Genomic DNA, 27,553 nt, shown 5'->3' on the forward strand with positions numbered 1-27,553 from the left:
AAGTATGATGTCTTTAAGCTCACTGAGCCAGGCGAAGGTGTTTCACATATTACCTGATCTATAAGTAGCTTCAAAGACGCCTACTGTACATGCATGCACATGAATAGGCACAGCTGGTGTGTTTTTGTCACATGTAGAAGCTTTATTCCCTTCCATTTTCTCCTACACTACAGTATGCTTTGCTATACAGAAAACTGCTCCACGGGGTGTTGATTTCCAAAGTATCAAGACGACGAAGTCTGAGAAACTCTGTCCCTGTCAGAGTACAGTAGGTGGCAAAATGGTCTTTGTGCTGAGACACTTCTGCTTTTCTGCCTTCTAAATTATAATCTTTGTGACATCCAAATAGAGAACCGAACACCTACACGCAGCTTACAAAGTATATATATATATATATATATATATATATATATATATATATATATATATATATATATATATATATATATAAAAACACTGTTATTCCTTCTGTACTAGATCCTCTCAGTCCCTGAGCGTCTCTCTGCTGTCATTTCTCCTTGTTGGCCCGCAGAGTGTTGTATGGTTGAGTGTTTGATTGAAATTTCAGTGTTTTGGAGGAAATTAAATACACCACAAATCTTTGAAAGCTTTAAAAGCTGTTCTCTGTGATGCAAATTCACACTGACACATTTAGTAAATCTCATCAAACAAATGTGTGTGATATAGAAATGTATTTAATTTTCTAGAGCTGAAACAATTAGTCAATGTTTTGCTTAGTTGAGTTACAGAAAATGAATCTGTAACTATTTTGATAATCAATTTATCGTTAATTCAACTAGTCTTGCATTTGTTCATTAACCAAAGTATTGGACAAATTGAAATGTTGGCCCGAATTAAAAGTTACGGTATAAAGTTGTTACAATTCAATTTTAGGGGGACATGAATGTTTGTAGCAAATGGCAAAATCTTAAGACATTATACCCAAAATCCCAAATGTCAACCGCAGAGTGGGGCTAGAGGAAAAGTCAGGGGTCACCAAATAAGTAAGATACATCGTCTGAGATCCATGAATGTTGTTGCCAAATTTCATGGCAATCCATCCACTATAATATGTACTGTAGTCCAATATCATGAAGCGACTTGGGGCTGTGGTCATCTGACCTTGGCCATCCCTTACAGTAAACATGTCACCTCAGCACTATAGAAATAGCTGTTGTTCCTGCAGCGACAGCTCCGCTTATCCATCCTTGTTTAGAGACTGTCAGTATATTTTGTCTTTCCCAGAGGCAATGTGCCAATATGCAAACAGGAGAACTAAGCATACTTTATCCATGCTAAGATGGGGGTTAGTTAAATCAACCATCATGATACAAAGCTGTCAGACATCCTATGTGTGTGTGTGTGTGTGTGTGTGTGTGTGTGTGTGTGTGTGTGTGTGAGAGAAAGATGGAGGACGATAGAAGTCATCTCAGTCGTCCTCTCTCAGTCGTCCCTCTCTGTGAGGATCAGGAGGACAATTACTGCTGATCTGCTTGAATATGAATGTGTGTTATTGAGACTACCTTACCTAGAAACAGACTGAGTGTTTATAAAGTATGTGTTGAAGAATGAAAGAGGCAACAGGAGAGCAACAGATTGCAGGTAATTCACTGCAGCATTCATCTCTGCATCTCTTTGTGAGCGCTCGTCTCTCGTCGTTTTATTCTCAGTTAGACACTCCTCTGTCGCTCTCTCTAACTGCTGTTCCATTTTTTACCCCGCCGTTGCCTTTTTGTCTTTGTCACCGTCCCTCTAAACCTTGTGTCAAGACTTAAGAAGCAGAAAGAAAAAAGAGGGGAGAGTAAAGATTGAACCAGAGATTGTGAGTGTATTAAACAAAATTGGTTGGCAGAGATGGGTCCATGAAAGGGATGGATAAATGAACATAAAAGAGGAAGCCCCCCAAACATATATTCTTTAGAACGGCAGGTTTAAAGCCAAGTTCTTTGACGGAGAAAAGTACTTTTCTTTAAAGAGTTTTGGAATGAAAGTGGTTCTGCAGAGGAGTGCTTCACAGTGAAGCCAGAAGACTTGGAATAAGAGAATTGGGAATAAGGGACAGCACGGTTTCATTTAAATTATAAACCACACTATATACTGTATTATAGATAAAGGAAAGTTGTGAAGTTTTGAGAGTTTCTTTTTATCACCGCTGCCCTGCATCCCTCACCTCGTGCTGCGAGCAGCAGGAGACAGGAGCACATGGTTCATAATTCAGAAGAATACAGTGGAAGAGTAATACACAAAGGAGGTATAAGGAAGTGCTGACATAAAAGGAGAATAAGAGAATATAGCAGAACAATCAATACAATAAAATATAAAACAGCACATATGCTTAAAGGAACCAATAGTTTAACTGATAAAGTTATTACGTCCAACTCAACTCAATATTTGAAATATGTCGACCTTGTCAAAGGCAGTAGTTTCTTGAATCGTTAAGCACATACCTTAGTTTAAGTCAATGACGGTGCAAGTCTAATTATGACCTGTATTCCACTGTGCAATGCATAACTCATCATATTATCCCTGCAGCATTACATTATTTTGCAGTGATTGAGACTGTAAATCACAATTGGCCACGTTTGTCATATTCATTTTAAAACCAATTAGCAGTATGTTAAAACTTTAATAGAGGTCTGACAATCACCGTTTGAATGACTGAGGAAACATTGGAGAACTCTGAAGTACGAAGCGGTCAAACTGCAACTGCTTGAATTGTGGTGATAATTCTCAGTTTGCCCTTTCCAGATTACATAATCCGCAGTGTAGTGACTGATACATGTGGGGCACACAAGAAAAGAGCATTGATAATGTGGAAGAGTTGTTACAAAAAGACACAGAGGGTGTGTTTTATCATGTATTTTGTCCAGAGGAGGACATAAGGAAAGCAGAAGAGATGAGAACTATAGTGTCAATGTGACGTCTGAACATATAGACACAGACTCACACACATATGCACGTACAAGCACATTTTGTCATACCTCCTACACGGTTTGACAAGACCTCTTATAAAGTTGTTTTATGTTTCTTTGTCTCTGTGACGCATCACATACACAGGCCTGTCACGGAGACTGATGAGACGAGAAAGAGCTGTCCTTCTTTTCTTTATGTTTTTGGAATTGAGCTGCTCTTTTTCATATTTTACAGCTCAGGGTATCACCAGTGAGAGAATTCATTCAAAAAATAGCTGCTTAAGTGAAAGTGTTGCTGGCAGGTCTCCTGGCTCATCATTTGGCCTGTGTCCAAGACATTATTCGGGAAATAAACCTGGTTAAATGTATTATTAGTTTGAGTAATATGGCGTAGATAACACATTGAATTGATCTTCATTTGGGAAAATTTTGGTCAAACACATGAGCACCAAGAGAACTGGATTAAATTAACTCAACAAATATGCCTTCTCTGTTTGTGTGAGGGCCAGAGTGACAGCTCACGTGCAGTTATTCTGTGTCTATAACCAACTGTATTATAAAGATTGCAACGCCATGCTCAACGTGCCAGCTGCCATAAATGATTTTTCTTTTTTTCTTTTTAGATTTTCTAAAATCCCTAGAAAGGCATACTATTTGTAAATGATGGTATCACATAGCAGGGAAATGTCCCAAATATTTGATTCATATGTTCATGTTCAAATTTACACTGAGAATTGGAGAAAATCTTCTTTATTAGCCCTTTTTGAACACTGTATTAAAACCTTGCAATCACTTTAATCCCAAGAGAGGGAAATCAGCGTAGCTGTTCACGACCCAAAGCAGTATTTAACCCACAGTATGTACACATAATGATCCGTTCAGATGTTTAGAGAGAGGTGTAACTGTTGAATGTTCACCTCTCAAAATAAGTTAACCACTCCGAGCAGGTACAGTTATTTTGAAGAGAAGAAGATAAAGAATCCCTGAGAGAGACGCAGAGAGAACGAGAGCGTTAAAGTGTGTTAGAGAGTGAACCCAATCCAACCTACCCGCCCTCCTCCTCCTCGTTCTGTCACCGATCCATACCTGTCCGCCCACTGATTTCCCATGAGCCTTTGGGTGATTGTGTGAATTCAGCCAAGTCGGGCTCCTTTCTACTGAGTTAATGTTAATTTACACAAACGCACATGCAAGTACACACTCATGCGAGAACTGTACACAAATGCTCACATTAGCATTCACTCCCACATGCGCGCACATACTCACCGTCCTCTGTGTCTTACATAACCGCAGTGTTTACAATGATGGAGGATAGATGAGCCGCTTGTTTAGAGAAAACTTGCAGGCAGCGACTCGAGCGTCCTCTAGGAATCAATACAACTCTTAACATCATTTGTTATTCTCTGAAAGATGTTTGTCTGTGTAGTGTGCATTTGTGTTTACATTGTCAGGTCTGTGTAAAAGCTGCAGAGTCTGCTGAGTGTCTGGTCTTATATCACTGTGTTGTTATAGTGGGATGTAGTTCACCCTGGTTAACCCCTGCCCACATGGTGAGATAAACAGAAACAAAGAAAGAGACACTTAGAAACAGAAACACTATTTTCCATTGCTTCACTTCCCAGGATCTCTGTTTTTGGAGCCGTGACCCCACACGCCATCACACAAGTGCCATTAGACAGAGGTGTGTCCTTGGGTCCGTGCACACACACACTTTCACCCCCACTCAGCAGAAAAAGCTAACAAAAGCACTTAAGAAGCCCAGCAAGAGTGGGCGAGTGAGCGCTAACATTTTTGTTGAGAACGAGGTGGAAAGTTCAGAGGCAGCCCTGCTGGAGAGACAGACGGAGAGAGCTCCTTAAGAAAGCTATAGGTGGTTTCGAGAGAAGTGAGGGATTACATTAGCAGAGTTAGTGTAATGTAAGTACTGCACTTGTCATGATCAAAGCTGCTATTAGTGCTCTTAGTAAGGATCAAATCGGGTTCATGAAACATGAAACATGTAACATGAGCGCAAATGGAGAAGCTTTCAAGAAGATAGTGATATTTACAAACTTTGCTTTTTATCAGTGAGTGGGGAAGATGTAAATTCAAAACTTCGGCAAGAGTTGAGGCTGTTTTGGGATTAATGCGGGCTCTTGTATCAGTCCGTCTAACCATCCTGCTCAGGTTCAGCATGCTCTTATACCTGTATAACCTTCACACAGACACTGTTTGATGAATTATCCCCCTACTGTGAAAGGTGCAAATATCTTCCCATCAATAATTTCCACTCACACCTTCATTTTTCTGTCAGCCTCCAAATTTCTGGACTGCAGCACAGAACTTCAGCAGGGAGCTTGTTGAAAGACGATCGACACTCCTGATACTTTAGGTAAAGCTGATATCCCGTCTCATACACAAACAGGCAGTTGCACTACTTCAGGCGATATCTCTCTGTGGATTCCCCATCAGGTGGACTGCGCCCGAATCACAGTGAAGGTGACCTCTTGTCCTCTGATGGTTGACAGCAATGGGACTGATCGGTCTCTGTTCCATTAGGACTGATTATATCATTTAGGTACAGCTGGGTCGTTTAACCCAGCAGCTGTCCTCATCAGACACAACAGACTGAGCTCCCTGGTTAATGGCTCACGAGACGCCATGAGGCTAACAGAGGCTGGCGATGAAGAGGAAACGCACAAAATAAATACATGGGCACCAGGGTGGCGAAGAGTTAGCCAACATGTTACCAAAAGAGTTCAAGCCAATTCCCTGCTAAAACCATGGATGTGTGGTTCATGTCAACTTAAGCACTATCCTAAACCCTTTTGTGCGCACTCCAGCAGTCACTAACTTAAAACAAAGTTGAACTTGTTCTCACCAGCAGGGAGCATAGCAGCTCTGATTATAAGCCTGAATCAGACGCCTCCAGCCAATTTTAGAAACGGAACAGATTAATGTTTGATGTTAAGTTTGAATGGGGTTCATTCCTTATTAATATCCCTGAACGATCAATGATCTGGTTGTGGGACAATCGGATGGATTTCAGAAATCAGCTCTTTCACAGTTTGTAGTTCTAGTTTGTAGTTTTGTCACAACTGGTCCAAAACTTTAATTTGTAGTCTTATTATTATTGGGCTAGTATTTTACATGTGCTGGCTGATATATCTTCCAGCCATCTGCAGCTGCATATTTTACTTATTTTATTCCCGTTTTCCATCCATAGTAGAACGCTTGTTATTTGTCATCCACAAGAAACATCAAAAGTAGCCATCATGATTTAAAGCCCAAAACGGACTGCTTTTATTTTTGTCTGAACACTTGTCCTAATTAAAATGATTTACAGTAAAGCAATCACATCCATGCATACAAGAGGCAGAAACCAGCACGTTTAGTCTTTTTACAGGAAAATGTCTTTTAAATGGTCATTCTTTAATGTGTTTCTGCTGATGCATTATTTATTTTCCCATGAGCTGTGTGTCAGATACATTCCTGAAACAACAAACAGAGCAAACATAGGATCAAGTCAGAGGAAGCCAGGAAAGATGTTTTCAGAGGGAGAATTATGTCATACAGAAATGTTGCACTCCGTATTCTTAGTCATCCGCCCTCAAGTTGGAAGCCATACTGTTTCCTTGAATGTTTTATATTTAGAATACATAATCAAGGTAGGTAAGATACATTATGCTCTTTAAATTGGTCATTTGTAGTACTCTGATTCACAGGCTGGCCTTAGAGAAAAAGGTGAGAAGGTGAAAGAGGAAGAGGGACGGTGAATAAGAAGTCTTCACATGATGTGGCATTGAGAATGTTCCTGTCACTACCCCAGGAATCATACTGCAGCTACATGGAGACTAGTGAAGCATAATTCACAAAACTACCCTCTGAATGAAAGCGAGAGGGGAGAGGTAATGGAGCTTTTCAGTCAGCATCACTGAAACTAGTTTGAGGTCAGAGAGTGGGGTGCTGTGAAACTGAGTTACCTTTCAAAAGGTTTGATTGAATCAGTGTGCAGTCCTTGTGTGTTTTAGTTTTGAATCTGAATAATTTGAGTGGATCTGATGAAAAATGTCTCCCTGGTGACACCTCAACTCAGCAGCAAGTAGCTTACATGCCTCTTGATAAAAAAAAGCCTGTGCGAGACGTTGCAGGAACATATAACATGGATAAAACACATGCACATTATGAACTGGTGTGTTGGGGTCCGGGGGTGGGATAAGCGCAGACAGACTCTGAAAATGGAAGCGTAGATTTTCTCTCCTCCTCCTACACAGGCAGCATGGCTCAGAGGGGCTCCGTCTCTCGGAGAGTCTCTGATCTTCGAGTCACAAAACACCTGCTGCCTGCTTTCAGACAGGCAGGGGGGGGGGGAGAGAGGGGACAGCAGACAAGCAGCCTGGGGTTGGGTGTGACAGCGAGAGGAAAGTAGACACAGGCTTCAGAGGAAATACAGAGCACCTGACTTAGATGATAACATGTAAAACAGGAGTGGAGCAGGATGTAGCAAAGGCGAGGTGATGGCAAGAGTTCACGTCGACATAGGCACTTGAGGAATATCAGAGACCTTTTGTCACTCGCAGAATGTTTGATACCTTAAAGGAGGTGCAGGTAGCAGCGTGTGATTTGGTGCTCCTCTTTCCCAACGTCAGGCTCGGCTGACTTGCTGCTGGTTGGTGCCTGGTAATAAAAACAATGTGAAAGCCACATAATCTGCCCTGTGGGTTATTTGTAGACATCATGGCCCAGTGATCCATTCTTCTTGCTTATCTCTCGCTGTTTATATGTCAGTCTGGTCTCCCTTGGGTCTGTTCGCCTTTCCTTCTTCATCCTCCACACAGCATCCCCGGCTTTATCCAAAGGAATACGTAAGGAACTCCCACAGGGTACAAAATCTGAGAACAATAGGAGACAGAGTGTGTTTGTGTAGCTTTAATGCCGAGCGGAAAAGAGTCATAGCTTGAGTCTACTGTAATATTTATTGTTTTGTTTCTATCGTACCACAGTGAAGCCAAAGATTAATTTTGAGAAGAGCAACACGTTTTTATTCACATTAATTCATTTTGTGTATCTTCTCATTCCTCTTCCTGTATAAGCTTTGTATGAATCCCTCACTACATCATGTGCTCTCTTGACCTTTCAGCTCTTGTTCACCATCACAGCGCTGACCTGATACAGATTGACAGATCACTCTGATGCCCAGAGCAAAGAGCAAAGCACAAGTGTGATCCTTAAATCTGAAGCAACTCAGCTGATGGCCGATACAGACCAGTAAAATATCTCTGCATTTAACCTTCAACTCTTCTAATGCTTCGATTACACTGTTGCAATACTTCCTGTAGACGGGATATTTAACTGTATATAAAAGCAGACCGGCGTAAACTGGTGACAGACATTCATAATGAAAGTCGGCCCAAATAATTGCTTTGCAAGGATTTGTCTGTCATTACAATATATAATATGTTTCAACCCGTTCCACAACCTAACTTAGTTGAGGTAATGCATTGGTCAAATGTATTTATTATAAGCATTATAGTGTTGTAGTATGTAGTCCCATGACATGAAATGCAAGAAGAACATTTATTTTATTTCTTACTGTGAGGAAAAATTATGACTTTTTATGAAATATTGTTTTGGACCTACAGTAGCTGTGGTTTTACTGGTCTGTATCTGCCCTCTACTGGTCGACACTACTTAGTACAGCCAACGATTCTAAAGTCACTGAACACAACAGGGAACACACTGTGTTTTAATATGGTGTGCCGGATGCCTTTTCTGGTCTTTTACCATCCAAAGTATGTGTGTAAATATTAAAAGTATTGTAAGTTCTGCAGGCAGAGCTGTGCAATGATTCCCAAATCAGAGGAAAACTGTTCTGGTGGAGTTGTACCTACAAGACCAAACCAGTAGATATCAGTGCTGCTTCAGATTTGTATTTCTCTGTGTTAGATGCTTAATATTTACGTATTTAATCATGCACTACTAGGAAAAGGGTCACATTTTGTACTTCTATTGTCACACTCTTTGACGTGATACTTATTGAATCTAATACACACATGCCTCGTATGCCTAAAAGGTTGTGAGACTAGACTAGTGGTCAGACCGGGGATGGAGGTAAGGTCTGTGCTTATCGGTCCTTACATGCTTACAGACACGCATGGACATATTTGCTCAAACACACACACATACATACACAAATAATTATTTCCCTACATATTTTCTCATCTTTAGAACAGCCTTTAATGAATATTCATTAGTATTCAAATTGCAGTGTGCTATAGTCTACATTTCTATCATGCATCATTAGTTACTTCAGCTTCATTAATATCTCCTCTTCTTCTTCTATGGTCTTCGTTAAAGTTAGAAGAGAATATGTGTGTTTGTGAAGTTTCTTATAAGTTTATCTTCGCCTGTGTCTTCTCTCAGTCCATCCGCCTGCCTTCAGGGCAGCTGCCTGCTCCTGGAGTTGCTGCTCTGCAGGTTTCTCTCCTGCAGATGGCAGCAGCATCATGGAGTTTGTGTTCCGTGTTTGGTATCTGCACCGCTTGACATCCAATGGCTACAGTGCTGTGCTTAATAAAGGAAAGACATGGGTACTGTAGGTGCTCTCTTGTTCCCGTATTGCATTTTAGTTGCTTATTTTAGTTTGCTTACCATATTGATTTATCTTTTGGTTCCTGTTTATCAAATATTCATGGATAGTGACTTTTTCTAAGTGACTCTTGTATCGAGGAACTGTCCTTTACTGTCTACTCTAGATGCCAGCAGTGATGGAAGACGCTGACAGAGGCTTTAAGAAAAAGAAGAAAGACCATAGACTTAAAATAATCCATTACAAATAAAAGTAAAAAAGTAAAAGTACATAAATATCTTCATCAAAATGTACTTAAAATATCAAAATGCTGTAGTGCACCAATCTGGAGCAGCCAATTTCCGATTCTTTGTATAGTTATGGCTGTATTAGTATTAAAGAACTGCATCATATTACACAAACATATCATATGTTTTTAAAAATGTAAAACGTAACTAGTAATTATAAGTGTCAAATAAATGTGGTGCAGTAAAAAGTATTTGTTTCTGAAATGTAGTGGAGTGGAAGTATAAAGCAGCAGAAAATAAATACTCAAGTTAAGTGCAGTACTTGAATAAATGTACTCACTACCACTCAGTTACATAGTGTCCATGGAGAAAGTGTGTGGGTTGGACAACTTCCTGAACCACAAGAATGCTCTTATTGAACGAGTGAGGTTAGAGTGTGTGATGTTAGAGTGTGTGATGTTAGAGTGTGTGATGTTAGAGTGTGTGATGTTAGAGGGTGTGATGTTAGAGTGTGTGATGTTAGAGTGTGTGATGTTAGAGTGTGTGATGTTAAAGTGTGTGATGTTAGAGGGTTTGCTGGAGTTCTTTTGTGATGAGATGCTGCAATTCCCCTTTTCTGTTGTACCCACTTCCCCTCAATATGTCTAAACTTTGAATTATAGGTTAAAGCTTGTACTTTTCCAAATGATCCGTACCGACTTGTACTTAAGTGTAATTCCACAGTAGTCATACTCGCAGCTCTAAAGAGCCCTCCCAGCACATTAAAGGGGAGGGTATAAATAAACGAGTAAAGTGTGGGACGCACTCGCCACACTCTAAAAGCAGAAAACGTCCATCACCATGGGTACAGATGACTGCCTTGCTCATTCAGCTGTTAAGTTACCCTACCTTATGTTCTGATTAACTGTACGTGTGTAACATCCCCAAAACAATCTGCATGTCATGTTCATTTCAATTGAATGATGCATTCATACATAGACAAATCAAATATATGAAGTTTAGGACTAATTGATATTCTGTGATTTATGCCAGAAGCCATTTATACGAAGACAGGAAGGTTTGTGTGCATGACCAAAATAATGTAAGAGGAAACTTTATATTATACAATGATAGGATGTTTACTTCAGTATCGAGAGGTCGAAACCCTCCATGCAAATGTACACATGGAGGAAGAGTGGATAGGGAGAGGTAGTAGGGCGGCTGTCTCAGCTCTGTGAGAACTTTGTATTTAAGGCTTAACTGCACATCCCTGAAGCCGAGTGCTTCCACCTGTGCCTCTTTCTCGCTCCGCCCTCTCCGTCTCCTCTCTCCTCGTATTCTCCTCTCCTTCCCCCCACAGTCACATGTTCCCAGTGAATAGACTGTTGAGTGGGTTTCACCAGCTGGTGCCTTTGCCTGCCACATAAATAGTGTTAAAAACAAATGTGTGTGTGTGTGTGTGTGTGTGTGTGTGTGTGTGTGTGTGTGTGTGTGTGTGTGTGTGTCACTTTGCCAGATACTCGAGTGGAGTGTCAGTGTCACATCTGCCCTCCAACATTCCTGTGTGCCTTTGTGCTCATATAGCAGCCCGCACAGACTGCTGCATCGTGCCAAATCTTTGCAAAATCATTATGTTGTCCCTCGAAACACATAGACACACAAACTTGATCTTTCATAACATTTCTATTTTTTTTACTCTCATTCAGTACAAACCTTAGTTTAGACACAGGGAAAGAAAAAAGGGAAGCAGGTGAGGTCGATCCGACAGTCGTGTAGATTTATCCTCCTGTTGACCTGCCAGAAGAGCCCCAGATTTCCAGTCTGCTTGATGATGTTTCTGACAGTCACAGGTCTAAGGCCTCCATGGTCTCCTTCTTAAAGATGGATCCAATCACTCAGACTGCCTCCCTGTCTGTCCATTTTCACCTTTTTCGATCACTGACATTTTAAAACTGGCACTATTTTTAGTCCTTTGCATGACAGCATTAAAGCGCTGCTGGCTTCAATTTGAAGTCTCAATTAATACATCAACACTTAATACAAAAGGTTTTGTCAGCTGATAATTGGTGCTATAAGGGCCTGCCGTGCGAGGTGTTGTGTGTTCTTTGTTTGTGTTGTGTTTCTTGGTAATAGTCGTTAATGGACTGCAGTCTGGATTCACACCCTGGACATCTTGGTGGCGGTGACTCAGACTCCTGGACGGAAACACTTGAAGACACACACACACGCACACACACACATGCTCTGAGAACAGGCGGCGGATTCTTGGCACAAATCCTGGACATGTGTCAAAGTGTCTAAAACAACAACACATGCAGATCTCTCGTTCAGAAGCAGCCACACTTCTACTTCTAATCACCTCCGTCATAACCCCCCCTGTTGAAATCTTCATCTTCCTGCTGGGTATCAGTCAGCTAATCCCGACACTGGTTTCACCACAGCTTCTTACTATTTCTGTTTGTCTGTCTGGTTGGCTCCACTAATGACGCTTCTCTACATTCTCCGTAAACATGTCAGATGTCTGGAGAGGGTCTGGCATGCTCTGCCTCACTCACAGTGTCAGAGCTGGAGGTAGAGTTTGGTGTTTGGAATCTGTAAAGAAGACAGAAACATGGTATGGGGACATTTTTAGCATGGTTACAATAACTGTCTATTTGAGGCATTCAGAATATAAGTTTTTGTTAGTTTTGAAAATACTGTATATTCTTTTATTTTTCTTTACATGATGTAGAATGTAAATATAAAAAGAGCACAAGATTATTTAATAATTACATTTTTTGATGAAAACAATGTAACAATGTAACTTTTTCAGTCGCCTAACAACAGCGATCTGACTACTTGAACTACACGCATGTCATGAACTTGACTTTCCATGTGGAACTGCAACAGACAGCAACTTCTGTGATGACTTTGTGTTGGTAAAGTAAACAACCACCATCAATAGTTCCTAACTTGTGACCTGTTTACGAGCTGCTGCTTTGTCTCACAGCTCTGTGCAGATGCCAACATTATAAGCTGATCAGACACAATAGGATTGTGTGTGAACAGTAATTACACAAACTATGAATAAAAACTGTATTGCAGAGAAGCAAACACATTGTCACAGCATGACTGCTGTTAGTGCGAAATGAAGCACATGTTTGAGTTTGAGCTTTTGTCTTTCAGACATTTCAGACATGATGTCTAATGTGCTAAAGCCGGGGAAAGATCCAGTATCGTCCAGACCAAAGATCATAAGGGAGAGTCCCTTCTTTTCATTTGTGTTGTATTGTTTGATTCTGTTTTCCTTTTTCCTGTTTTTAATTTTAATTGCTTTAATGTTGTGTACTTGATTTAAATATCAGACATATAAATGTTGATTACCTTCTTTTTCTTCCATTACTTCATCTCCTCAGCACAAAGCTGGCTGTAATGAACTTTAACCTTTAAGCATCAGATCTCTGTGTGTGTGTGTGTGTGTGTGTGTGTGTGTGTGTGTGTGTGTGTGTGTGTGTGTGTCTGTGTGTGTGTGTGTTGTGTGTGTGTGTGTGTGTGTGTGTGGCAGGAGATGATGGTGTGCTGTAACAGTCACCACTGCAAGTCTGTAATCCTTCATGCTACACTGATCACTCAATCTATCGCTTCAGTTCTTCTTCAGCATCTGCTCGCTGTCTTTCTTAAACCACAGTGTGACTCTAGCAGACTCTATTATTCATAGGCTTAGGGAGACGAGCAGTGTGCATAAAAGTGTAGTTTTTGTGTGTGTGTGCGCGTGTGTGTGTGTGAAAAGTGTTGAAATATGTGTGTTTGCTTCCCTCACATTTCTGTACAATAACCTGCCTGCCGAGTTAAAGCTGAAACCAAGAGATGATTATTCATTGATTGCCTATAATCCTGCTATAAACTTTGTAAAGATTATCTTGCTCACTTTTATTAGAACATTTTGCCTTTTAACAACTTAATTTATGTGAATTAGTTTGGCTATAGATGTGTTCAGAACTCGTTAATATAGAATGTGCTGTTTCTTCTTCATTAGGGGGCATTTCTAATATCTTTAATCTACTATTAGAGTTGAGCAATGCAGTATGGATGACCGAATACTTCACAACATGTTGTCAGAGTCTGATATGCAGTATACTGGCAGGGTGATGAAGACAGCGCCTGCAGGCAGAATGCAAGTTCAGCTGGATTGAAATTTCTGAGCTTTTTCTGTCTCAAAACAGCTGCTAGCTGTAGCGAAAATCGACGATGATGATGATGATGATGAGGGAGTTGAGAGTGAGCTCAGTCTGTAAAGTTGCAGGCCGGAAAGCAATGAGCTGAAACTCCATAGAGCCGAGAAGAACCGCAGAGTCGGCAGATAATTCTCTGTTGGCTCAACACTACGAGGGAGCCCTCTCGAATACAAGTAGTCATGTGATCCATTGTTAATATACAAACATTGGTCTTCATTCACCAATATGTTCTTTTGTTAAATTTGTGCTTGAGAAAGGAAAAGTCTGAGTCAGATTCATGCCGTGTTCCTAAAGTGCGGGATTGTTTTCACCTGTCTTCTTTTATTCTACTGTAGAATTGAAGAAAATGCAATATCCAATTATTTCTGCACAAACATGTCAGCGCTCAAATGTGGGCAAGTGTGTTCTTGACCTAAGAACAAATCCCAAATAAATATAATATGGGTGAATCTTTGTGAAAACTGCATAAGTGGGTTTCAAAAAGAGATTTCTTCGAAAGAGTGAGTGGTGAATGAGGCCCAATGATTATAGCCACTTTGAGTTATGAAAGAAAACCACACACACACACGCACACACACACACACACACACACACGCACACACACACACACACACACACACTCACACACACACACACACACACACACACACACACACACACACACATAGTGGAACATGCAGTAGGCATGTGCGAAATCCTGCATTCACACTGAAAAATAGAGGAGTTAATCTTGACCTGAATCATTAGAGATCCCTGAACCAAGAAGCCATGAGTCAACGTTAATAATTAGTAAGCGATCCTTATGCAATCTTTAATACTGAGTCAGAAAAACCTTCGTCTTTCCCATCTGTTCTCCCACATGCTCAAAATCCTGCTGTGTTATTTGACTGTGACAGGGCTCTTTACTCTGACAGTGTCGACACTCAAGAGTCCAGAACAGCTCGCTGTCAAACCCTCACCTGTACGTTGACCCTTGTCTTTGACTTCTAAATGAGAGCACATACATATCTTGTAGAAAGAGAACGTTTAGAGGAAGCATGTGACGCTTGATTGATTTTCTCCCTGACCTAGGGAAGAGACAGATGTGTACATGTGTGTGCGTGTGTGTGCGTGTGTGTGCGTGTGTGTGCGTCTGCCACTACCAGAAAAATCTATGGAATTTGTGGGTTGCTGTGGTAACGGTAATCACTTTTAATTCCGCATCAGGGAGGAGGAGAGAGGATAGAAGTGGAGTGGCAGAGGTTTAGTCGGGTGATGTGGGAGTTGTGGAGTGAGAAACAATATAATGTGTCAACAGGGAAAACAGGGTGAGTGTGTTTCCTTGTTAAGTGACGAGTGTTCACATTGAGTGAGTGGAGGCAGAATAATAAGGATGAAGACAGAATGGCTTTACATAAATAATACCTTTCTTCCTCAATGCCACATGATTTTAAACCTCCTCCTGTCTCTTCCCCTCTCCTCTCTTCTCCTCCCTCTCTGCTGGCAGAAATTAATCCGTTCATCAGCTGCTGGGGAGGGCTGGTATTTATCCGACAACCTCTCTCTCTCCTGTCAAGCTTTTTCTCTCTTTTTAAGTTTTACCACACTGGAGAAAGGATAGAAAGATATGAATTATGCATTCCCCTTTTTGCCCCATCTCCACCTCCCTACCTGTCTCTTTATGGAGCTTCACTTTTCCTTTTTGCTTCTACACTCCACCTCCTTTTCCTCGCTTTTTATGAATTCCATTAATGAGCGAGCGAGATAGACACGGTGCGTGATGCTAATTAATGGTTCTGCTTTGTTCCCTCTGTCACTTTACTCAACCTCCTGCTGGCTCAAACATACACAGAAACACTTTCTCAGAGGATGTCTTCTTCATGAGCCATGTGTGGAGGAAAAATAGAAGAAAAAAAAAACATCAACAAGATGTGTGGCGTGTGCAAGAAAACCCACCACCTGCCACTCAAGCCAGCCTCCTCGTACTATACTGCTCACACACATACACAAACACACACGCACTCTTGCATGTGCGCCGGTCCGTAATTTTTCTGCCACACTCCGCTCCCACAGCCAATGAGAGGCCAGATAAGGGCTTCTCAGAACGTGAGTGGGAGGAGGCAGAGCATTACTGGCTGATTGACAGCCAGCGCCCTACAGGTGGAGAGAGGAGCGGAGAGAAAGAGAGAGGGGGGAGGACAGCAGAGAGAGGAAAGAGAAGGGGTGAGTGAGGAGAAGAGAGGCAGCGGCAGTCAGACTTCCATATACACACACCTACACACATACACACACACACACACACACACACTTACACTCGCAGTGCTCTGTTCCTCCCCTCCTACCTTGAGAGCTTGCTTCCCCTGGCAGACTAGCCGACACCAACACCACCATCACTATCATCACCTCCACTTCCACCACAGCTGCACCAAGATGAGCCAGTGCAGGAAAAGGTGCAAGAGGCAGCTCACCAAGGTGGCTCGCTATTTCTACCACTTCCTCATGGGAACGCTCACTGAAGGTAGGCACCCAAAACTTCCACTTCCACACCCAGAGCTTTTGCGGGTGGGTCCGCTTCTTTCGTACAGAGTGCAGAAGTGGAGATGGTCTTCCCTGGAGTTTGTTGTGCATTTAGGAGGAGGTTTCTGATCTTTGCTGATGGTTCTGTTGTTGTTGCATCAGTTCAGTGTGTCTGTGGCTGAGTGTGTTTTCTACCCCGTTGATGGTAGAGCAGATGCACAAATCCAAAACAAGCATATTTTCTTTCTAAGAGCGTGAGTGGACTGGTAGGATTTGCGTGTGTGTGTGTGTGTGTGTGTGTGTGTGTGTGTGTGTGTGTGTGTGTGTGTGTGTGTGTGTATACAGTACGTCTGAGTGCTTCATTTCATCTCCAGACAGAGAGATAATACAAAGTGTCTATATCAAACAGCTTAATGATTATTCTCTGCATAATGTATGTTCATATGTACTGTATGCGTGTGGGCATATGTTTTTTTTATCACTTTACTCAGTTCCTATGTATACAAATAGAAGCAATGAACAGTATGCACAGTGAGAATTAGAAAGCTGTTGGGGTTAAATCAACTCACTCTTCCCTGCATTGTGACTCCCTCCTGCCTTCCACAGTCCTTCTCTCTCCCCCCTGCCCTCTCTCTAGTAGTCAAACAGATTGCCCTCTGGAAGCAAGTGGCATTCCACCTTCATTGAGAAACTCTCAGTGGGAAAGACACACAGCCTTTTATCCAGCCCTTCAGTCAAAGCCCAGTATGACATCAACTCCCCCATCCTCCCTCTGTAGCTCTCACCGTACAGTTACACAACTTTATAATGTTTATCGTTACGCTGAGATTAGAATAAAGTTGTAAAAGCACCGTCAACATCTTTTCTTGAGATCTTATTTATTTTTATCCTCATGCTCTGAGCTTAGTGTTGGCTGAATAAAGTGTCTTTAGTGAGAAACACCCTGCTACTAAGCTTTAAACCATGATCCACTGTTTTCTTGTGAGTGATATTGAGCAGCTCATAATGCCTTGGGGACGACACGACAGAATAGGCTGGTTCTATTGAATCCCAGCACTTGATCCTAGAAGATGGAGATAAAGCAGTGTTTAGATGACCTTGTCAATGGAGCTGTGTGTGAATGCTAATTTGAGATCCGTGCTGCTCATCTCCACCACAGCTTTTCTCCTCGTTATCTCCTCAGACTTTGACATCTGCAGTGCTTCATGTTTGTGCTCTGAAAGCAGAAATTGGACATGCGTGCAGGCAGTGAGAGGCACGCACACACATACACAGGTTATAACCCATGTATAAACATCTTGACCAAAACAATAAGAATGGGTATGAAAACCAATTCAGTCATGTGGAAAGGAAACAATAAGCATAACATGTTGTCTTTGGTTCTTTGAACAACAACTCGGAAAACTTTAAGCCACAAATGTTTCAGCCAGGTTAGCTTTGTTAGCCGATCTTAGTAATACTAGTTAATAACTACACATTACCCAGTATTTTGTGCAAACAAACAGTATAGCAACATGTTCCAGATGCACCATTAGCTACACTGTTGTATTTTTTGAATGAAACTATGTGTCCATGAGTCATCTTTAAACATTGGTCTTCAGGAACCAATAGGCTTCATGCCGCACGTTGGCGTTTTGTGATGCTTTCCTGGGATTTGTTGACAATAAGAAAAATATATGTATATATATTTCTTTCTTCTAAAGATATATATATTTATCAATAATTGATTAATTAATTGACTTTGATTTAACTAATTTCCTTATTTGCGCCCATTAAAATGTGTAACAAGAGTTGGAATAATTGTAAGGATTCATGTTGGAGACATCTGTTGGGCGCACACACACACACACACACACACACACACACACACACACACTAGATCTAGAAAGTCATAGGAAATAGAAACATTGGTAAATTATGACATCGTGCTTTGCAAAACAAACTCCTCTGTTCAGACAACTAAATAGCTACGACAGTCTCAAAGCCCCTTCACCGGCTTCACTCCATGAAGTATTTATTAAATGTTAGTGTGTGTGTGTGTGTGTGTGTGTGTGTGTGTGTGTGTGTGTGTGTGTGTGTGTGTGTGTGTGTGTGTGTGTGTGTGTGTGTGTGTGTGTGTATGCACATACACATCCTTAGGTTTACCCAGATTGGAGTTACCATGACTACTGGCTCCTGTGTGTCTGTTTCAATGTGGTAGAGAGAGAAAGAGGAGATGAGAGAGAGAGAGAGAGAGAGAGAGAGAGAGAGAGAGAGAGAGAAGAGAGATAGAGAGATGAAGATAGAACAGAGAGAGAGCTAGAGAGCGAGAGGAGACTCTCCCTGCGCTCCGAGAGAAGATCTCCGCTCCTAGCGCTCTCTAACTCTCGAGCGCTCTCTCCCTCTCCTCTGCGCTCTCCTTCTCGCTCCTCTCTCTCCGCTCGCTCTCTCTCTCTCTCTCCCTCGTCCTCTCTCTCCCTCTCTCTCTCGCTTCTCTCTCTCTCTCTCTCCCTCTCTCTCTTCTCTCTCCCTCTCTCTCTCTCTCTCCTCTCCCCCTCGCTCCTTCTCTCCTCTCTCTCTCTCTCTCTCTCTCCTGGTCTTTCCTTCCTTTCTTCTGCCATGGGGGACAGAACTCTGCCGTCAAACAGTGTATGAACCTAACAGGGATTTAAACTATGCAAAAAAGGACACATGACATTAAGAAGCCTCGGGTTAATTGGTATTTTTATTCCACCTCACTGGATAAAGTCAGCAGACCATTTAGAAAGTATTCTTCCAGTTTTTCTTGATTTCATACCTCCACTGAGCCTCGATGCCACACAATGGTTCTGGATCTGCCCTTGTGTCTATAATTAGTCATGTCAATTATAACCATAACCAGAACCCTCTGCCTATCCCACTGTAGACCTACACGATGCTCAGGAGCCTGATTGTGTCTGGTTATGGCTCGTTGGTGTTTTTGTTTGTGCGCATTACTGATGACAGTCATTTGTAGTCACCCTCCTTCTTGCCCCTACTTTTCCCACTAATTAGTTTGTTTCATTAGCCTCTGTAGGGGATCCAAGGCAATGCTGGTGTGTGTGTGTGTGTGTGTGTGTGTGTGTGTGTGTGTGTGTGTGTGTGTGTGTGTGTGTGTGTGTGTGTGTGTGTGTCCTCTTCTTCTCTGCTCTAGAGCTTTGTGTGTGTCGATTTACCTAATAGTGGGACTAGGGATACTGTTTAACTAGTTGTCCCTCCCACATACGTACACTAACTCATACATTATTCAGTTGACATACGCTAAACTGTACACACACTTCCCTTTCCACTGTGTTGATTGGCAGCATGTCAGTCTGTAGATGCTGTGGCTCTGTGAGCCCTATTGATCTGTCTTTTAGCCGAGCTCTTATCTAACATAAACAGTTCAGTGTGGACAGCACAGGTCTCTTTCTTCCCCATCAGTGTTGTATTTGGGTTTAGCAATGCTGGGAATTGCATGACGTACCAATACACAATAATAAGAATGATGAAGATGTAAGTTGTTTCATGTGACATGTTCAACAAAACTAAGTAAGACAGATATCATTTTCAAAAATTGTTTCCACAGAAGACGTCTAATCAGGCTTTAATAAAGCAGCATAAGTGAAACCAACTGTTTGGGTGCATCATGGATGTGTGTGGGGCTGTAACCGACGGCCAACCTGACCACATCCCATGACAAACAAATGTTTGATTTATATATCGGCCTATGTTCATGTTGTGCTCTTGTCCCATGTTTTATTTTGTACTAATACCACATGGTAGAAGAAACTACATTTGTGTCCAAAACATTGAATCAGTGAAAACGTCCTTTGGTTCTGTTGCTGGCACACTTAAATGTAGTTACACCTGTGTTGGACAGGTCAACAACTGTCCACTGCAATAGAGGCTGGTTGTCCCCTTTCTATTGCTTTATCATTGGATCAGAAATCATAATATCAAACAACCCAGTCTGTCCTAGCTGTCTGTGTATTTTAAACATGCCCACATACAGCAGCATTGACCGCTGAATGCTTCCTGCTTCTGTTTTAGTTAAATAACAAATGGCTGTTTCCCAGTAATTTCTCACCGACACATTTTTCTAATTAAATTAACAAGCGACACGTTGTGCCTGAAAAACTTTAGTCCACCGTGACTGTACACAAACATGTCGCTTTGGCTTGTAAACTACTTTAGATTGTAATTAATAGTCTTAAATCAACATTTCACGTGTGAAGATTAATGTCTTTGGTAGCTGCGTAATGAGCAGCAGAACACATGCTGCTCATTACTGCATATTAATTCTCTCCTAGAGACGTGCTGCAGAAACTGGCTTCCTGTAATTTATTCATTTTATAAAATGCACCCTCTTCCACCGCACCTACATATATTACTGCAGTAAACTTTCACCTGATAATACATATGAGCTCCAAGAAATAATTACATTCATTTCCCTCTTCAGAGTAGGAGTAATTTGTTCGGGGTTTTGACATTTTTCTAAATGAAACTCGGTGATAGTCTTCCTCCAGAGGCCATTAAAAGAACTGTGCATGTACTAATTAATACCCTCTGATTACCTTTCTGTTGCAAGGGCCTGTATACGTCCAGTGAGGGTATATACACACACATTGGCTCAGATTGACACACACACACACACACACACACACACACACACACACACACACACACACACACACACACACACACAGGCTGTTTTTCAGTTCTAGTAGCTTGAAGCTGATTCTCTTTGCTGCTCACTTGTGGTTATGACCAAAGAGATTTAGTTGTCAACCTTTCATCTATGAAAACAATGTGTGTGGCCCCATCAGGTGCTGAGCTTTCTGTATTTATGAGGTACTGCCGTATGTTATTATAAAAACTTTTCAATACTGTTAGCATGACAAATAACAAAATATATTTTCATAAGATATCATATGAACTCTTTTATTTCTAAACTTATCACCTGTAGAGTTGATCAAGTCTAACAGTGTCACTTCTGCACCCTCCCTCTTGTCAATCACTTTCCTGAACCTTTGATGGAAATTGACATTAAACTTTAATTTTAGGCTCAATTAATAAAACATGGGCTGCCTGTGATGCCTGTGATGCCTGAGGAGATTGCAGGGGTTAGTGTGTGTGCGTGTGTGTTGCTGTATTTGTGTTCGTGGAGTGTACTAAGCCATATCACAGTGTGTGGTAATGACACTCACAGTGGGAAGGGATTCGTTCATTACCATAAGGATAACTCACAGTACTTCAAGCTCGAGCTCCTACCCCAGCTCGTGTGTTTTACCGTGGGGTGAAGAGGAGACCACTGGATGTTGTCTCATATTAGTGCGTTATAGGCAATATGAAAACCCAGCGGGAAGCAGCGCTGGAGTCTCGGGTTTGGGTAGACATGACTTGCGGCGCGGAAACAGAGAGCTATATTTGGATTAATTTACAAGATTTTGTCGCCAGTCGTGAAGATTCTCACTTAAGTTTTCTCGCTTGGGCTGATTATTCTTGTCTATTGTTGACACCTGCTGACTCGTACATTCACAGTCAAGATAAAACGGTGGCCTAAAATAAGCTCCTCGTGGAAGCTCAAGGTCGAAGCCTGTGCAGAAATGTTTTCCTTTTTGAAGATCTATATTTAAACGATACATCTCTGTTTAGCACGTGCTGCCAATTTTATGCACATGCAGTGGCATTCCAGACCAAGTTATTAAAAGAGAAGCGACAGTTGGTTTGTGCTATTTGCGCACTCCGTATGTGCTGAGTAATCCCTCTGTGTATCTGTTGCTTGCTTTCTTAGCCTTTGTTTTCTCTGGCATCCATCCCACTGTTTTAGCTCTATAATCTGCTCCATGCTGTCCACATTTCGCTCCGTCCCAAGATGATTGAGTCTGTGCTCTAGCTTGCTCTGCCCGTCAGGTATTTTACTGTCTATATCAGTAAGGTGCATGCACTTTGTACTTCTTCTATCCATTTCTAACATGATTTAAAGCAGGTTACAGGCTTCTCACCTCTGACCAGCTCTCCGACTTCCTCTCAAGAGATAGTGGGAGACAAGACAAGAAGCTAGAAATAATATGTGATTACATTTCAGTTCTCGCCCAAAGCTAAGGCCGGTACAAGCTGTATTGTAATTGGATGGTACAGGCCGCCATCCCTCATCTCTCTGAAGAAGAACACTATCATCTGGCGCAGGGTGGCCTGTTGATCTTCAGCTGCTTGTAGGTCAGTTTGCTGTGCCAGTGGGGCCTTCAGGCGGAAGCCTTGTCCCTGTCACAGCCCGACACCCTTCTGCTCTACACTTCCTGTGTAGTATTAGTAAGTGCTCTCAAGCCTGCTTCTTGTCCCCTCTTCAAACTCTGCTCCCTTCACCTCCATCCATCCCTCCCTCATCTTCCTCCCCCTCACGAGAGAAATGTGAAACATCACCTTAATCCAGCAAGAAGGAGGAGTATAGGGGGGTGAGCAACTGGCCTCAAATGTTCAATTTGTATTTGAGAGTCTTTATCGCAGCTACCAGTGAGGACAGAGCAGCACTGGGCAGCTTGGGATGTCACTGTGAAGTGTCCCACTGTTTCAGTGGCTGCAGGGCTGCTGTAGAATATGTCACAGGGTGTAGTAAAGCTATGACTGCTTTCATCTCACTATGCCCTCTTGGCTCAAAAACACATGATTGTGTTAGAAAGTAAAGTTATTGGAAATAGAGTTCAGAAGACCGGCCTTCTACAACCATGCAAGGATGAGGTGATCCGTGTGTGGGCTGCTGCTGTTGTGACAGTGGATCTCAGACTAGCAGAGATTGAAGTCTTTTCCTTATTGTCTGAGCACGCTCCTCTTTGTGTATCAGTGTTCTGTGAGGCCTTGAAGGGGTTTTTCAACATTGCTGGAAGTCTCAACAGCATAACACATCTTTATAGAGGTGTTGCATTTATTAATTATTTAGTTTCTCTTTGTATTTCTTTCCACACACACAAGAACAGACATAACCGAACACTGGTCTTACTTGAACACAAACAGATTGTTTGATATTCTCTTTGTCTCTGTCCATTCAAAATGTGCTACATACATAGTTTTTGTATATTATACTGCATATCAAGCGCAGTAGTACACTACAGACACAAGAGATACATTAACATATACATTAGGCTGTGCTCCATATGTAAAACAAAAGTTAAATATATGCATACAGTTAATATACTGTGCTGTATGTTAATATGTCTAAAGTTACTGTAGTGCTCCGACTGCACATGTTTTGCTGGCCTCCAGGTCTTTCTCCTTGACCTCTGACTGGTCAAGTGGAACACACTAACACATTTCACTCTGCAGTCTGAGAGAAGGAGTAACATTGTGGCACAGAGAGCAAGATAAGCAGATGTATCCATCTGTATGTATCTCTTTGTCCTCCAGGTTTCCTTCAACTTGCCTAACCAACCCAGGTACCTCCAACATCTATGTCTGCATCATAAGTTAACAAACTACTCTTTATTGCCTTTCAACAACACAAATAAGAAACTCTGGATCACTCCAAGGACATTTTCAAAATTAACTTAAATCCCCAGCAGCTACCGAAAATATCCTATTTTGAAGACATTACTTATTTATTACCTGGCCCTGCTTGTTCTATCCACTGAAATGATCAGCAGTATTGAATGCAGAGCTGGGATTCAAAGAACTAAATTGATCAGTGTCAGCAGCCGGTATTAAATCTTTAAGAGCTAAGAGAAGCACAATTTCTGTGTTATTGCAAACTGATTAATGAATTAGACACGGAGACAATTGAGCCCCCACCACACATACATTAACTCAGACATACTGCACATACATGCGGTGAGAAGCGTCCCCAACACACACACATGCACTCATACATAAAGACTTACAGTCCTGATTTGAAATGCAGAACATTCAATTTACACCTTAATGACTTGTTCTCAATTTTTCAGGGGAAATTTTTAGTAGTATTTTGATAAATAATTAATTTTCTAATCAGCGCTTTCCAGCCAGCCCCTCAGTCATTAAAGTCTAACTAACTCGATGGAGGTATATTTTCCATCCTTCGTTGACAAGTTCCCTTGGCAGGTGGATAAATTTACTGCTAACTATAGCTATCAGAGCAGCGAATAAATCCAAGCTAACTATAGCTATTAAAGGCCTCAGGGATTTCTCAGTTACCATCCCACTGCTGTACGGGTGTGAGCACAATGTGACTCTTTACTTTCAATGCAAAGTTCATTTCTCAAGGTTTGCTTTTGCAGCGCCGTACATTAGATGCATAGAAGAAGAAACAGATTATAATAGAATAACTGGCACATCTTTTTCGTTGTGTACATACACATTCATTTACAGTTTGTAGTGTGATAATGTACAAAGAATCTCCGCATTTTAAATCCTCAAACATTTCAAACCTGTCTGAACAACAAATGAAAGCCCAAAAAGAGTCAATTTACCAGCAGGAAAGATCATCAAAATGATCAATCGATTATGAAAATAGCTGCTATTGTTTCAGCTCTAACATACTGTAGATGTTTGTATTAGAACAACAACACTCCATAACTGTTAAGTCTTTCTGAACCCCCCGACGTGTAAGCTTAATGGAGAGACAGTCCCCATACAGTAAATGTTTTTAAGACGATGATAGCCAAACTATGTGTGGGAGCGACTGAGTGCTTTCACACTGACTAGGGCATGCTGTATTTTAATATAGGTCGATGCTCACAAAGACATATGAATATAAACAAACTGACTGTAATCTCACCTCATCCATCCAAGAGGTGACACTAGAAAAAGAAAACAAGCATATGACACCTCAGCTACTATTGGAGAAACAAATACACTTTTAGCATTTTGTACTGATGAATTAGAGTTATTCCTTTCTTCCTTTATTTTCTTCCGTCTGTCTTCTGTGTGAGTCCCACTCTCAGTAATGGACAGCAGTGGATGGTAACAAAGAAAGGATGCACATCAGGCCTATCCACCAGGGAGGCCAGTGGTCAGAGGCACTAAGAGTCTGATGGTCCCCAACTGGGACAGAGCGGTCTGTTCCACTCAGCCATCCAGGCATGAGGACGCCAGACCTCGGACAGGGACGACTTTGAGAGGCTGTGGCGCTGACCTCTAGTCAAAAAGAGAGTGGGAAAAGGGTGAGGGAGAGACGAAATGAAAGAGGGGGGGAGTGTGCTCCGGTGAAATGATGGAGAAAAGGAAGTGAAGTTAAGTGGAAAGAAATCAAACCCAGGGAGAAGGAGGACGCTGAAGGAGGTGATAAAGTCAAAGAGTGATCGTGTTGAAGTTTGGATGAGTAGAATGTGTCCAAAGAGTCACAAAATTATACTTTTTCTTTTCTATTCTGTGATTATCCTTAAACTTCAGCGGTTAATAATCACACTCATGGCATGTCAGGGCACATTTACATTTTGTGTAATGCATGTTTCACAAACAGGATTTCACAGTTAAAAGACCGTCCTCATGAGCAAAAGGTTGATTTAGTGAATTATGTTAGTGATGATGATAATAGTTATGGGGTTACAAAACTACAATTCACCCTTTTGTTTTTATTAGATAAACATAGGTACAAAATAACATTACAAACAACAAACGTATTTAATAAATAGGTGAATAAATATATCTTGCCCTGCTAAGGGACTTGATTGACAACAACGCTCAATGTCTCTGTTCTGTTACTGGAGATGTTACTTGTCAATTTCTGGAGTGGCACTTGTCAACTTTTGTGTTTGTGTCCGCGTGCATGCGTTTGTGTGTAAGTAACCATGTGTCTGGGGTCACAGTTGTGAGGTGATTTGTCGTTCAAAGGCTTTGTATCACCTTTTTTCTGCAAAACACTCAGTACACACGAACAGACGGACACAGGAGACTTAACCCCTATTTGATGTGATGCTTCAATCTTCTAAAAACAATTTGCCTTCCAAAAATATATTTAAATGAATTTTTTAGAGACATTCTGATCATTCATGTTTCTGTGTTTTGAAACAAAACAAATCTACAAATGTCAGTCGTACGGATGGTATGTAAACCAACATACACACATTTGCGGATACATCTTGTCATCATCGTGTTCCTTTGACGTCATCGTTTAAATTACAACTAATAATTGCACCAGTTCCACCATCTTGTCATCATCACCATCACCACCACAGTTTGCTCCTCCCCAGTTTTTCCAGCAGATCGTCATCTTGATGTCACTTCCTCTCTGCCTTCCCGTTGTTCCCTCTGCTTGTCCGTCTCCCAGTCTGCGTGATGTCCATGTTCTCCGATCCAAGCCTTTTGTGTGTGTGCATGCGCTCACAACACGCACACACCATCTCATCAGTCCCCACCTCCGGTTCTCCAAAGCTGATTCCTCTCAGGACTATTTATAGCTGTGTAGGCCCACTCCATACTGTGTAACACGTCATGACCTGTGTTCCTGCCTGCCTTTGTGAAAAAAAGAGCACATGACAAAAGGAACTTCACCGTGTGTGTGTGTGTGTGTGTGTGTGTGTGTGTGTGTGTGTGTGTGCGCGCGTGTGTGTGTGTGTGTGTGTGTGTGCGTGTGTGTGTGTGTGTGTGTGTGTGTGTGTGTGTGTGTGTGTGTGTGTGTTCTCTTTATAGCAGTTTTCCAGGAATCTAGCACCTGCTTACTCACCACATGTTATGTGGGTTTTACTTAAAGGTTCAATGTGTAATAACGAGCCACCTGCTCCAATGAAATAGGGTGCAGTATTTTACCTCTAAACTGGGTCCATATAATCTCTAATGTTTATATTTTAGTTGTAGTAGTTTAGCATATTTATTGTATTCTAATTTATTCTTTATATTGTAAATTGCTTTTACTCCTCTTGTCAGTCAGTCAGTAGGCAAGATTACCAAAATTATACCAATCTGCTGAAACTCTTGACAGCTGGTCTTCACGTGGGGCTGATCCATCTGTGATTACTGGGGTACTAAGGAAAACCGGGGGCTGTAGTCCCTGTAACGTTACGTTAGTTTGTTTAGGACGAAGCGAGGTGGTGCGGGTGGTTTTCTCGTTTCTGCCACTTTGAATGTAATCCAATAAACAAACTATAAAACAGACACGGAACGTGGCTGTAATATTTACAATCGAGTGAGACAGCTGCTTCTTCTCCCTCTGATCTGAGGGCAGACTGGAGCTACAGTGACTCACTATCACCTCTAGAGGAACACGTGGTA

At 41.6% G+C, this 27,553-nt stretch overlaps 1 protein-coding gene across 3 annotated transcripts in view; it reads left to right on the top strand.

Annotated features, from left to right (window-relative positions):
* The window catches only part of LOC115019988 (Kv channel-interacting protein 2), an 80,498-nt gene that overhangs the window by 19,327 nt on the left and 33,618 nt on the right, over nt 1-27,553 (top strand). The window contains exon 1 of one of the 3 annotated variants that reach the window (XM_029449790.1): nt 16,120-16,397. The exons of the other annotated variants lie outside the window; for them this stretch is intronic. Coding sequence (XP_029305650.1) covers nt 16,310-16,397 — 88 coding nt within the window. The 5' untranslated portion in view covers nt 16,120-16,309. Of the gene's footprint in view, nt 1-16,119; nt 16,398-27,553 lie in introns of those variants that run through there. 3 annotated transcript variants of the gene reach the window in all.

Source organism: Cottoperca gobio, chromosome 15 (genome assembly GCF_900634415.1).
Source record: "Cottoperca gobio chromosome 15, fCotGob3.1, whole genome shotgun sequence".
Taxonomy (NCBI): Eukaryota; Metazoa; Chordata; class Actinopteri; order Perciformes; family Bovichtidae; genus Cottoperca; species Cottoperca gobio.